The sequence below is a fragment of the Hemiscyllium ocellatum genome, chromosome 18 (assembly GCF_020745735.1).
Source record: "Hemiscyllium ocellatum isolate sHemOce1 chromosome 18, sHemOce1.pat.X.cur, whole genome shotgun sequence".
In the NCBI taxonomy this organism is placed as follows: Eukaryota; Metazoa; Chordata; class Chondrichthyes; order Orectolobiformes; family Hemiscylliidae; genus Hemiscyllium; species Hemiscyllium ocellatum.
The window spans coordinates 52118465-52132348 of record NC_083418.1 but is presented as its reverse complement, the minus strand read 5'-3'; the positions used below and the strand labels follow the sequence as shown (position 1 = coordinate 52132348).

Sequence of the window (13884 nt, the reverse complement as noted above, 5' to 3'; positions counted from 1 at the left end):
GCCCTGACGTACCCATCACCACAATGAATACTAAGGTTTCAGGTGCTTTGGGAATGGAGATGTTGTCAGTAACTCATGCATGTCAAACACTAATTCCAATTCATTTATGCAAGTGGGAGGCTAGTTTTCTGTGTTCTCATCTGTCCCTTTTGGTTTTCCTCCCCGTTTTGCTCACTCAGTCTATCTGTGTTCAGAAGAAAGACAATTACTGTAAGATTTGAAAGCCACGGCAGGAGATCATGAGCAAGGTTCAGAAGTTGTGCTTCTTCTGATGAATTTGTAAGGGACTGCATGTTTACAAACGCTAAGAAGGGAAGCTTGTTTTGAGATGCTGGCCAGACCCCGAAACAGCAGCCTCGGGTATTCATTCCAAATACAGAATCATCTCGAAGGCAGACTGAGTAATCGCCTGAGTTTATTCTTAAAAGATTAAACAGACTGTAACTCTTTACTCTAGAAAAGAGAAGACTGAAGGATGACCTAATAAATGAAGGAGTTTGTTCAAGAAGACATAGAGAAAATATTTTCATTTGTCTGTGAGACCAGAACCGAGGATTATCAATACAATGTAGTCACTCATAAAGCTAATTGGAAATTCAGAAGAAACTTCTTTACTTAGAGAGTGGTGAGAATATGGAGCTCACTTGCACCTAAGCTGTTAAGATGCATTACATGGGAAGCTAGATAAACACAGGAGGAAGTGGGGGGGGGCGAAATAGAAGGACATGTTGATGGGAGAGATGAAGAAGTACAGGAGAAAGCATACATGGAACAGAAATGTGTTAAGCCTTATGGACTATGCATTCCTTGTATTATGTAACCAATTTATGTAAAACAAGTCATTGATGTGGCTTGGCAGCAGTGAGTGCGCTCCTGGTACTATTATTGTAACCATGATTTTTTTAAAAATCACACAACTCCAGGTTACAGTCTAACAGGTTTAATTGGAGGCACACTCGTTTTCAGAGCGTTGTTCCTTCATCAGGTGATAGGAGCAGCACTCCAAAAGCTAGTGTGCTTCCAATTAAACCTGATGTTGTGTGATTTTTAACCTGGTACACCCCAGTCCAACACCGGCATCTCCAAATCATGATTTTTTAATTCATTCTTGGATGTGAATGTCACTGGTCATGTCAACATTTATTGATCATCGGAAGTACTGATGTGATTATTCAGTTATTTATTGCTGATATCCTTGAACTGAATGGTAGAGTGGAACAATTCACATGGTAACTAAGATTCCACCTCATTGTTATGGGCATGGAGTCATTATGTTGCTCAAAGTTGGTAAGGATAGCATTTTTCCTTTCATAGGGGGCATTGGAACCAGAAGTCTTTACAAGGATTTGGTAGTTTCCTGTTCACTATTACTGAGACTTCCTTTTTATTTTACATTTATCCATTAATTGAATTTAAATTCCACCAGCTTCCATGAAATGAGACTTAAATCCATGCCCTCAAACAATTAAACGAAGGTTTGGGGATTACTAATCCAGTGGTATTGCCAATATACCACTGTCCTTATAATTGAAATGTAATCTATTGATTCCCCACACAAGAGTGAAGCCTTGGTTCAGGGGTAACCTTCCTGTGAAACAAAATGCCTGAACTTTGAGCATCTTTCCAACCTTGCTTCAGCTCTGCCATCCTATGGTATCCTCTTCCTGACAGCAACCTAATATTTTACAGCATTGTACATTGGAGTAGTATTTAATTCTGTTGTAGGAGTTTATGATTGGTGTGTGTGTCTCTCCACAGGTCTGGCAGTGTGGGGGCAGTGTCGAGGTTCTGCCTTGTTCCAGACTTGCTCATATTGAGAGAGCTCACAAGCCCTACACTGAGGATCTGACTGTCCATGTCCGTAGAAATGCACTGAGAGTAGCAGAAGTCTGGATGGACGAGTTCAGAAGTCATGTCTACATGGCCTGGAGCATTCCAATTGAGGTGGGTCAGAAGGAAGCAATCTGCTAATCCACTTACTTCCTTTGATGGATCTGATTGCTTGCATTTTAGAGCAAGAAGATGCACATTTCCAAATATTGTCACCAAGATGCCATCATCACCCGGCTCCAACCCTACTTCAGCTCATCTGCAGCTGAAACCTTCATGCATGAACCTCTAGACTTTTGCACAGGGGAGATGGGAGCTATCCTGGGGTGTCTGACAATATTCCAGAAATCAGACTAGTAAAATTTAAAGCCCCCCATCGTAACCTCTTGACTCGAACTTATTGATTATTTAGTGTTAAAGCCCTCATGTCTGTTGCTCCTCTGAGTTCTATCTCTGTTGCACTTCTACAAAGTGTCAGTGAGAGTTGGGGAGTGAGGGCTTTGGCTGTTTGAGAGCACTTACAATCCCTACACTGAGTATCTGACAGTCCATGTCCATAGAAATGCACTGAGAGTAGCAGAATCTGGATGGACAAGTTCAGAAGTCATGCCTACATGGCCTGGAGCATTCCAGTTGGCCTTTCAGTTAATATGCTGCTCGCGTCTGAAAAGCCTCCAATTTCTCCTGAATGATATGCATGAGTTTGTTTAATAACATCAGGCCAGGCATGATTGAGCTACACTAGCCTGGGGAAAGAGACATACACAGCTTCAGAAGGCCTTTTCTGTGTATGTTCACCTAATGTAAAGCCATTTCTAACTTTCTGTGTGCATGTTCTTAATTTTACCTGATCAAAATTTCACTTTATCAGTGAAATAATTGATGGGTAACAGCAGAAGTATTGAGCAGTAATTCACTGGGTTATTATCGGAGATGCACAAGTAATTTGAAGAGAATTAAAGTTGATGAAGTGTTCGAAGTCTTGATTGAAATCACTGCGGGGTAGCCATGGCTCAGTAGATGTGCACTGATTCTCAGTCGTAATGTTCAAATTTTAATTCAGTCACTTGAATGCATCATTGTGCTCCCCTGTCAGTGGGCTTGAAAGCAGAAGGGTCACTTAAAATCCAACCTTTTCATGACATTCGTGTCAGCCCTTACCATACCCCAACTTTACCAGCTGTGCGGAAGCATTGGAAAGACTACCTGCTGTTGGTCAATTGAAGCCCTCAAATGGGCTAATCATACCCACTTAAAGACTTTATTCTGCTGCCACTTGTGCCAGGAGCACCATGCCAAATCATCATCTGGGCAGGTTTCCCTTTTAAGTGGCCTTCTTTTGGCCCAGATGTAGTTTCCCTAGCCCTGGACTGGGAGGTTTGGGTTCAAGTCCCATCTGCTCCAAAGGTAATGACATCTCTGAACAAGTTGATTAGGAAAATAGGTTAAATCTAAAAAGAATGCTGCCATGCCCCACCGCTCCCATGCCATAGTGTTGATCTTCCAAGCCACCCCTCTCCAATGTTCTCATTCCTCACAAACTCTGAACACCCACACCCTACCACCCCCTCCAACCTTGCCATTATGGTACCCAGCAAGAACCACAACCACAGCCAATGAGATTGAGCACAATTCACCTCCTCAAGCTCTGACTATGGTACCGGCAGTGGCCACTGCTCCTGGTGGCACTGCTAATACTAGAGAGCTGCCAGCCTCTGATTGTCTTCTCATCTTGAGGAATGGAAATCCTGCTTCCAGCCTATTAAGAGTCAGTCGGCTTTTAAATGGAATTGAGGACGTTATTCTTTGCCTGAATAGGCCAGTCTGAGGTTTTTGTTGGGAGAGGTTGTATAGTGGAACCATGGTGCCCTCCAAAAACCAACCCATAATCTTAGCTGATGATTCGAGAGCCGTGCTAAGACAGTATCACTAATGCAATTTTTCAGATATTAAACTGAGGCCCTCCACCCCTCTCAGGAGGCCGTAAGACATTTCATGTGGAAGAAAAGCAATGGAAATTCTCTCCAGCATCTTGGGTCAATATTTATCCCTGAGCCAACATCCCTGAAACAGTTGATCTAGCCATTATTGAACTGCTCTTGTAGAAGCTTTCTGTTCATAAATTGGCTGTCCTACATTACAAGAGTGAGTACACTTCCAAAGGATGTAATTGGCTGTGGAGCACTTTGGTGATGAAAGATGCTGTACAATGAATTTCTTGTTTTCCAGTTAAAGAAATTACTTTTTTCAATGTTTTCCTCCAATTTTATAACATTGGTGAAGTTTTGAAATGACCTTTAATGACTTAAAGCAGTGAAGCTTTCAGGTTAGAGATGTCTGACTGACCATCTCCATATCTCATGAAGCAAGCCCTCTACAATAACACCTTGCATTTATGTAGTGCCTTGAATGTAGAGAGTGGTGTCACATAGCTTCACAAAGACGATGAAGAAAAATAATTAATGAGCCAAAGGGAGTTTTAAAGGGTGATCTAGCTTTGGTTGAAGGTATGGGTCTTAATGGAGGAAAGAGACAGGAAACTGCAGATTATTGTAAGAACACTGCACTTGGTTTTGCAAAAAATATTTGGAAAGGAGTTTTAACTTCACTTAACTTTTCATTAAAATGAAATTTAGATGCCTTTAAGCGACTGAGTGAATGAAATAATTCTATCTTAACAAATTATAAGAATCCATCAACTAGGCATATATTAAGTCCTGATGATTGGTTACAAAATCAGCTGAATATTGCTTCAACTGTTAGTTTAAATGATTTGATTAACTGACTCACACCAAATCCTGTTCACACATCACCCCACTGCTTGCTGACTACATTCACTTCCAATTAGCAATGCTTTGTTTTAAAATTCTCATCCTTGCTTTAATTCTGTCCATGGTCTCACCCCTCACCTATTCTATACTCATTTCTGGTCCCCTGTTCTGTGTTTCTCTAATTCGCATCTCTAATTTTCACTGATGCTGTGCTTTTACATGCCTGGGCTCTGAAGTTGGGAGTTCCATCCCCAAACTTTTCCACTTCTTACTTCTCTCTCCTCCTTTAAAAACGCTCCCTAAAATCTACCACTTTCAATAAGCCTTTGGTCAGCGAGTTTTGAGAAGATTTGTAGCTGAGGTTGAGGTTCTGGATGTAGGTTTGTTCGCTGAGCTGGAAGGTTCATTTTCAGACGTTTCGTCACCACGCTGGGTAACAGCTTCATCTGGAGATGTTACCTAGTATGGTGACGAAACGTCTGAAAACGACCCTTCCAGTTCAGCGAGCAAACCTACATCCTTTGGTCAGCTATCCAACTTCTTCCTGTTGCTTGATGTCAAATTTTTGATAACACTCCTGTGAGGTGTCTCAGAGAATTTTATGATGTATATAAATGCTAATTGTTTTGTCATGCTATCTAAATGCTTTCATTAAGGAAAATATTATATACGCAGTTCTTCCAGTTGTAATTATCTGGGAGGATTTAAGACTTATGTGCTTTGTTCTTTTTCTTCTTGTGTCTGCAGAATTCAGGGATTGATATTGGAGATATTTCAGACAGAAAAGCTCTGAGGCAGAGATTACAGTGCAAAAGCTTTAAGTGGTATCTGCACAATGTGTACCCTGAGATGAGAATGTATGTGGATACTGTGGCCTATGGTATGGTAAGGACAGCTTCCTATTACTCATGGGGCAAGGTGGAGGGTGTAAGGTTGTATGAACAGGCCATGGGAGTGTTGTGTTGGGGGGGGAGGTACAGTGGGTGAGAAATGAGGGGTAGAGGGTATACATCAGAGGCAAAAATCCCAGAGCATTGAGGTAGCCATTTTAAACAGGCCGCCTGAGCCCTCCACACTGTTTCCAGTGTCCAACTCCAGATCCCTGAGCAGAATTCCAGCCATTCAGAGAAAATTCTCCTGAGTCAGGTTTGGAATGTCCAGAAATTTCACAATTCTGGGCACCAGATTCAAGAGTGAAAGTTCAAGCCTATGAATCTATTTGTCAAACAATATTTCCCTTTCATATTGACTCTGTTGACTCTGACTAATCATAATTAGGGCAGCACGGTGGCACTGTGGTTAGCACTACTGCCTCACAGCGCCAGGGACCTGGGTTCAATTCCCACCTCAGGCAACCGTCTGTGTAGAGTTTGCACATTCTCCCTGTATCTGCATGGATTTGCTCCGGTTTCCTCCCACAGTCCAAAAATGTGCAGGTTAGGTGAATTGGCCAAACTAAATTGCTTGTAGTGTTATGTGTAGGGTTGGTCTTCGGAGGGTCAGTGTGGACCTGAAGGGCCTGTTTCCGCACTGTAAGTAATCTAACCGTATCATGATTTTCCAAGTTCTTTCTTACTCTCATGAATAATAGATTCTAGCATATTCTCTAATAATAAATATTCTCTCAGGCTAACAGACCTGTCATACCCTGTTTTCTCTCTCTCCCATCTTTGTTAAATAGCACAGTAAATATTTGTTACCTTCCAATCCACTGGGACTGTCACAGAATCTAAGGAATGCTGGAAGGTCAAACAAGTGATCCACCATCTCTGCATCCAGAGCACAGGCCCTCAGGTCCTGCAGACTTGTTGACTTTTAATCCCATTGATTTGTCCAGTATTTTCTCTTGACAAATTAATTACTTTATAATTCCTCACTTTCAACCCCAAAGTTAATTCCAGGATCCAGGTCAATATTTATCATACAAGCAACATCACATAAAACAACAATTCACCTAGTCATTGTCATTGTGCTGTTTTGGGATCTTGCTGTGTGTACATTATCAGCTGTGTTTCCTACATTGCTTCCAAGAGTAAGGGTACAGGAAATGCAAAGTGATTAATTTTGGTTGAAAGAACATGAAGAGATAAGATAAAATAAAGGACACAACTCTAAAAAGGGTGCAGGAGCAAAGGGAGCTGGGTCAATATGCATATAAGTTATTCAAGGTGCAGAACAGGTTGTGAGAGCAGTTAATAAATCATGCAGTCTTTATTAGTTGCAACATGGAATGCAAAAGACTGTATGAAACATATATTTGGCCTCAACTGGAGTATTAATTTCAGGTTGAGAAGGTTGTGAAATTAGAAAGAAGACAGAAAAGGATCATCAAAAGACTAAGGAATGAAGGAGATCATTTATAAAGATAGTTTGGAGAAGCTAGGACTGTTTTGCTTGAAAACAGACTGAGGAGATCTGCTTTGATAGATTGGGACAGATTAGCTAGGGAACATGTTTCCCACTTGTGAAGGGATTGAGAATGAGAAGGCACAAGTTTAAAGTAATTGGTAAAAGAAGTGAAAATCGTGTGAGGAAGAAGTATTTTCCATACAGCAAGTGATTCAGGCCTGGAATGCTCTGCTTGAGTGTGGTGGTGGCAGGTTCACTCAATGCATTCAAAATGGAATGAGACAGTTCTCTGTAAAGAGAGAATGTGAAGGGTTTGGGAGGAGCATAGAGCAATGGCACTAAGTGAATTGTTCATTCAGAGTCAGTGCAGACATAATGAATGAATGGCCTCCTTCTGCACTCTAATAATTTGTTGAGCGATAAATCCTAGCTATGTCACCTAATATGACATTTTTTCTTCTCTATATCACAGCTCAAAAATGCCTTGAAGAATGATTTGTGCCTTGATCGAGGGCCAGATACAGACAATATTCCAATTATGTACGTTTGTCATGGAATGGTGTCACAGGTATGTGAGATCAACAATGGAGAAACAAACCCGTAATATCAGTGTTCACTGTCAGAGGGCTGGGTGTCTGATCGTCAAGTGAACATATGCACACTGGAATAAACAAGCATGCAGAATATTCATATGTCTACAACCTGGGACAACCATGGACCTCTAGTCCATGCGACCTGTCTCACTGTGAATTCTCATATATTATAATATGTGGTTGTCCCACTGGAGAATGCAATAGGTGGCTTTCTGAAAGAGGTAAAAGGAAACCAGATTCAGGCCACCTTGGGAAAGTAATCTTACAGGCCAAACACAAAAGTGGCTGCAGGATTTCCAACTATCTTGTAGTGACTATCACTGCGTATATTAGGAATTAAAAGGAGAAAGAGATCTTTCATAATAAAATATGAGCAGTGCTAATATTTCACACAACACCTGCAAAGGTTTGAATATTATTTGACAGGGTGAACATAAATCTGGTCCATGAAAGCAAACAATTCCCCCTCAAACAAATGGACATTGCAAATGAAACTGGAGAGAAAGATGATACAGGATTGTTTTGCACAGTGAGTTGATGTGATCTTGAATGTGCCACCCGAAAGGGCAGTGGAATTAATAGTAGACCTCAAAATAAACTTAGATGAGTACTTGTAAAATGTGCAGGGCTATGGGGAAAGTCTGGGTCGTGGAACTGATTGGCTGCAACAGGAACAATAGACTGAGTATCCTCTTACTGTATCATTTTATGTTTTTTTACAAGGTGGGGAATTAAGACGTTTGTTTTCATATTTCACACTCTTTTCCGTTGTTGCCAAACTGATTTCAATAAATCTGGAACTTTGTGAATTGTACTGGTATAAAAGAGCCATGTTATGGTTAAAATCAATGTGTTTGATTTGTGTTCCTCCTCAACCGAGATGAGGAGGAATTTCTGCTCTCAATAGGTTGTGAATCTGTGGAATTCTTTACCTCAGAGGGCTGTTGAGGCTGGTTCATTACATTAATTCAAGACTGAGATAGATTTTTAGTCAGTCAGGGAATCAAGGGTTATGGGGAAAAGCCAGGAAAGTGGAGTTAAGAATTATCGGATCAGCTACAATCTCACTGAATGGCAGAGCAGATTTGATGGGCTAGATGGGAGAAGTTTACAGATGGATTTCTCTACTTCAGCCACTTATTACCAAACAGCTGGGTGATTAACTCTAAGCAGAAAATGCTGGAAATATTCATCAGCTCACAAAGTTATAAACTCAGGAGGTTTTTTTACAGCATGTAAAGAGGTTCCACATGCTGCAGGTCATGGAACATACATGACTGCGTTTACCAGCAGTATCTAGTTTTAGTTTTACCTCCCTGTGGTGAAAGCAACAGTTCGTGTCTCAGATTTTATTTTAATTTGTTCATGGTCTGTGGGTGCCACGCATTGGGCCATTCCTAATTACCCAGAGTTAAAAGTCAATGCTGTATCTGTTCATCTGGATTCACAAGTAAGTCAGAACAGACTTCCCTCTCTTTCGTGCATTAGTCAGGCAGATGGACTTTTACAACAATTGATGAATTTATTTTAATCACTCACTGACTGGGTCAGCATTTATCACCCATCCCTAGTTGCCCTTGAGAATGTGGTAGTCAGCTGCCTTCTTGAACCGTTGTAGTCTACGTCCTGGGGTAGATCCATCATGCCCTTAGGAAGGGAATTCCTGGATTTTGTCCTAGTGACAGTGAAGGAACAACAATATATTTCAGAGTCAGGATGGAGCATGGCTTGGGGAATGATTACATGTGTGGTAGTGTAAAAAATAATCGTGTTGCCCTTGTCCTTCCATTTGGGTTTGAAAAATGCTATCTAAGGATCTTTGGTGAATTTCTGCAGTACATCTTATAGATGATCCACACTGCTGCTGAGTGTTGGTGGTGGAAGGATTGGATGTTTTGTGGATGTGGTGCCAATCAAGCAGGCTGGATGGTATCAAGCTTCTTGAGTGTTGTTGGCACTGTATTCATCCAGGCCAGTGGGAGAGTATTCCATCACACTCTTGACTTGTGCATTGTAAGTGGTAGACAGACTTTGGGGAGGCAGGAGATGATTTACTTGTTGCAGGATTCCTAGCCTCTGACCTGCTGTTGTAGCCAATGCATTCATATGGTGAGTCCAAGTGAGTTTCTGGTCAACAGTAACTCCAATATGTTAATAGCAGAGATAGTGGTTGTATGATAGCCAGTTTTTTTTCAGGGCTTTACCTTAATTATCGAGTTTAAATTTTCCCATCTGCCCTGGTAGGATTTAAATAGAAGCCCCCTGAACATTACCCAGGCCTCTGCATTTACTAGGCCTGTGACATTAATGCTGCACAACCTCCTCTCTTACAAATGACCTCTTAGCAGAACAGGAAGAAATAAGAGATGTAATAGGTTTTAAACTGGTATAGATTGAAGCAAGAATAAGAGAGAGGTGAGAAAAGAATGAGAAAGAAGGTCTGGGATGCAAGGGAGGTCAAATAGCAAATTGAACGATTAAGTAAGAGAAAGGGATACAGTAATGTGACAAATACATTGACATTTCATTGTTTAGTTAAGAATTTCCATCAATCTGCCCCAGCATGTTCATTTGTCAGTACCTTTTTGTACAACGAACAGCATCATTGAATTCACATTGAGAAGGCTCAATGGCCTTAAACCTCATCTATCACTTTCTCATCTATTGCCCCCAAAGTAAAGTACAATTCAGCTGTAACTGTGAGATTAAATGTGAAACAAGTTTTCATTGAGTGTAACATCTGAACAGTTAAAACATCTTTGAAGTGTTAGAAAATATGAACTCTTTGTATCATTGACAGACTTTGCAGGTTTATAATGCTTAAGTCCACCCAGCACTGTTTAAACAGAACTATGATAAATAATCCCACAGGCCGTATTCGCTTAGCTATTTATTTAGAACAGCAAACACCAACCTTAGTTCGATTGCTGGCTACCATGGTGATGGCAAGACATTACAGATAAGATGGAACAGGAAGAGCTGACATTGCTTCTCTCCTGCATACCTGATATTATCCCGTCGTTAACAAGAATCAAAACCCAGTGCTTGAAATTCTCTCTAAATATGTCACACTAAATTATTATAGTTCAAAGAAAGAGTCTTGGGTATATGTTGTAAGGAAGGAATTTTTCAGAGAAATTCATGAAGGCTATGACACAGCAATAGGACATGTGAACCCAACCACCTGACATCCTGACCCCTCTTTCACCCTGCTGCCATTTAATCCCCTCACCCATTTATATCCTACCCTCCTCATCCACTCTCTGTGCTATTTTCTAACAGGATGTTTGACTATTCATTCAGGGATTGGAGGCATTGCCAATTTGGCCAGCAAATATTGTCCACCCCTAGTTGTCTTTTTTTGAAGGTGAGCTGCCTTCCTGAACTGATGCAGTCTCTTTGATGTAGGTACAATGCTTTTAATGAGGGAGTTGCATGATTTTGATCCAGTAGAGTGAAGAAAAGGTGATACATTTCCATGTCAGGATGCTAAGCAGCATGGAGAGGAAATTGCAAGTTGTGCTATTCCTTGGTCTTCTAGATGGTGATGATTGTGGATTTGGAAGATGGTGACTGAGGAGCCTTGGTGGATTTTGTAGTGCATCTTGTAAATGATACACATTGCTGTTGGGATGAAGTAAATCCTTACCAATGCGGTGTCAGTCATTGTCTGCTTTATCCTGAATGGTGTCAAGCTTTTTCAGTGTTGTTGGAGCTGCACTCATCTAGGCTAGAGGGGATAATTCCATCACCCTCCTGATTCATGTCTTTTATATAGTGAACAGATTTTGAGGAGTTAATCTCAAAAGAATGTCTAGTCACTGATTTGCCATCGTATTTTTATGGTTGGTCCAGTTGGGTTTCTGGTGAATAGTAACACCCAGGATGTTAATATTGTGGGATTCAGTGATGATAATACTGTGGAATGACAAGGAGTGATAATTGGATTCTTTCTTGTTAAAAATGGTCATTGCTTAACACTTGTGGGGCATGAATATTACTTACCACTTATATCCAGGTCTTACTATGTTTGGCCTTGTACTGCTTCAGTATGTGGTGCTAATGTTGTGAAATCATCAACAAACATTCCCATTTCTGACCTCAAAATGGAGAGAAGGTCATTGAGAAGGCAGCTAAAGGATACCACCATACGAAGCTTCTACTCTGATGACCTAGTGCTGACTGACTAACCACCTTCTTTTTGCTTGGTCAGAGCCTGATCAGTGGAGAGTTTTCCTCTGATTCCCACTGACTGTGGTTTTGCTAGTTGTTGCCATTTTCAATCAAATGCAGTCTAGATCTCAAGGGCTGTCACTCTCTCCTCACCTCTGGAATTCACCTTTTTTGTTCATGTTTGAGCCAAAGTTGCAATGAGGTGAGGAGCTGAGTGGCACTGGTGGAACCTGCTGTCCGTGTTTTGGACACTTTGACCAGTTTATGTTTTAAAAACATTTTATCTAAGTGCTCTTGTTGATGAGATGGTTAAAAGAACACAGATATTCCATTTGCGGTTCAACTCAATTTTATTAGCAAAACATTCCTCATTAAAAACACCATGTGAGAATTTCACAAATTAACACATGGTGTTTTAATAAGGAATATTTTGTTAACAAAATTGAGTTGAACCACACAAATTCTCACAATATTTATAAACTTCATAAATTCTCACAATATTTACTCTCTATCTCGCTCTATTCATCTGAGAAAGGATTTTACCCACAATGATTCATGTGTTGAGCTAGGCCATTGGAATGTTCTTCCTCTGTGATGTTGTGCTGGCTCTCTTCCACATAGGCTAGTTGCGCCAGGTCATGGCAGATCTTCTCTTGGATTTTCTTGAATCTTCTTGGGTCTTCTGTGAGTCTTCTTTGAGTGGGTGGCTTCTAGTTGTGTGGTTTCATTCCCCCCCAAGCCGAGACTTGCAGAATGTTCTGTCCCTTTTGGCCAATGGGGTCATGTGCTGGATTCAAACCATCCAGTGGGGTCGTATCAACACCCTTCACTGTTGCCTTGCCAAGGGGTGTAAAATGTACTTACTCAGGCAGTCAAGTTGCCAGAAAGTCTGACCGATACTTCCCCAATACACAACACTCTGGCTAGTTGTAACAGTTTCGCCTTGAACGTTTATAATCTCTTTGACTTTGGTTTCCACTATTCTCTGTAGCTGACAATGCTAGTTGCTCTTTAATTAAATTGGGTCAATTTTCTGTCAGGCTCAATTTCTCTGTCTGTAGATCAATTGTGGTCCAACACTTACTCGTCCACTGATTCTTGGGTCAAACTGAGAATCTGTGAGCTGTTATTGTTACACAAGTGCTTGATAGACATGCTGATGATCCCTTTCATCAGTTTACTGATCATCAAGTATGGTTTGATAGAGCAGTAATTGGTCGGGTTGGATTTGACCTGTTTTTGTGTACAGTACATACCTGTACAGCTTTTTTTGTAGCTGTACTAAAACATCTAGGATAGGTGAACAGCCAGTTCTGGAGCACAAGTCCTCAGTATCATTATCAGAATATTGTAAGGATCTATGCCAATGCAGAATCTAGTGTCTTCAGCCATTTCTCAGGATCACATGGAATGAGTCGAACTGGTTGAATGCATTGCCACCACACTCTATCCCAATTCTGCAACCCAGGTTTCCAAGGAACACAGTCTTCCCTTGTGTGTATGAGTCAGAGAGTTTACTCAGTTCATGTGCCATCTGAGAAATACTGCGCTATAAAACAAAAGGTACATCAGAGACAGTCATTCAGTCCCTTGTATCAGTGGTATTTGTTTGAGATAGATATCCAATTAGTTCTGCTCTGCACAGGTTAAAATTGCTGATATTGATTGAAGAACATTAAAAGTCTATTAGCTTTGATAAGAAATCTCAGGCAGAGCTTGGTGTAATTAAAATGCAGTGTGCACTCACTACTCAATTCAATTAATGCAAATTTATGAAAAATGCAAATTGTATTTCAATCATTTATGATCACTGTTCTTGAATATTAACAAGCTATACTTCTGAGGATATAACTTTCAACCTCTGCTACATGGAGTTAAAAAGCTAATTTACATTCAGATCTATGTCTCTTTCTCCCACTATTTTTGACTTCTTTTTCTATTTTTCTCTCAGTCTTTCTCTTACTGGTGTTGTTCTCAGTTATGGGAGAAAGTGAGGTCTGCAGATGCTGGAGATCAGAGCTGAAAATGTGTTGCTGAAAAAGCACAGCAGTGGCTGAAGAGCTTCTGTGCAGAGGAGATGACCTGGGGTGTGCAGTGAGAGAGGGACTCACTGAAATCCTTGTAGAGGGAGTTAGAGAGCTTCTTCAAGGAAGGCATCCTTGCAAGAG

The 13884-nt window shown here is 40.8% G+C and overlaps 1 protein-coding gene across 2 annotated transcripts in view; it reads left to right on the top strand.

The window, feature by feature from the left end:
* Positions 1-13884, top strand: part of LOC132824231 (polypeptide N-acetylgalactosaminyltransferase 18-like) — a 250852-nt gene that overhangs the window by 168852 nt on the left and 68116 nt on the right. For both annotated transcript variants that reach the window (XR_009645649.1, XM_060838546.1), the window contains exons 7-9: positions 1759-1944; positions 5349-5486; positions 7423-7518. Coding sequence is in view for 1 of the 2 variants with exons in the window: in XM_060838546.1 (XP_060694529.1) it covers positions 1759-1944; positions 5349-5486; positions 7423-7518 (420 nt within the window). In the remaining variant the exon portion in view is untranslated. The remainder of the gene's footprint in view (positions 1-1758; positions 1945-5348; positions 5487-7422; positions 7519-13884) is intronic.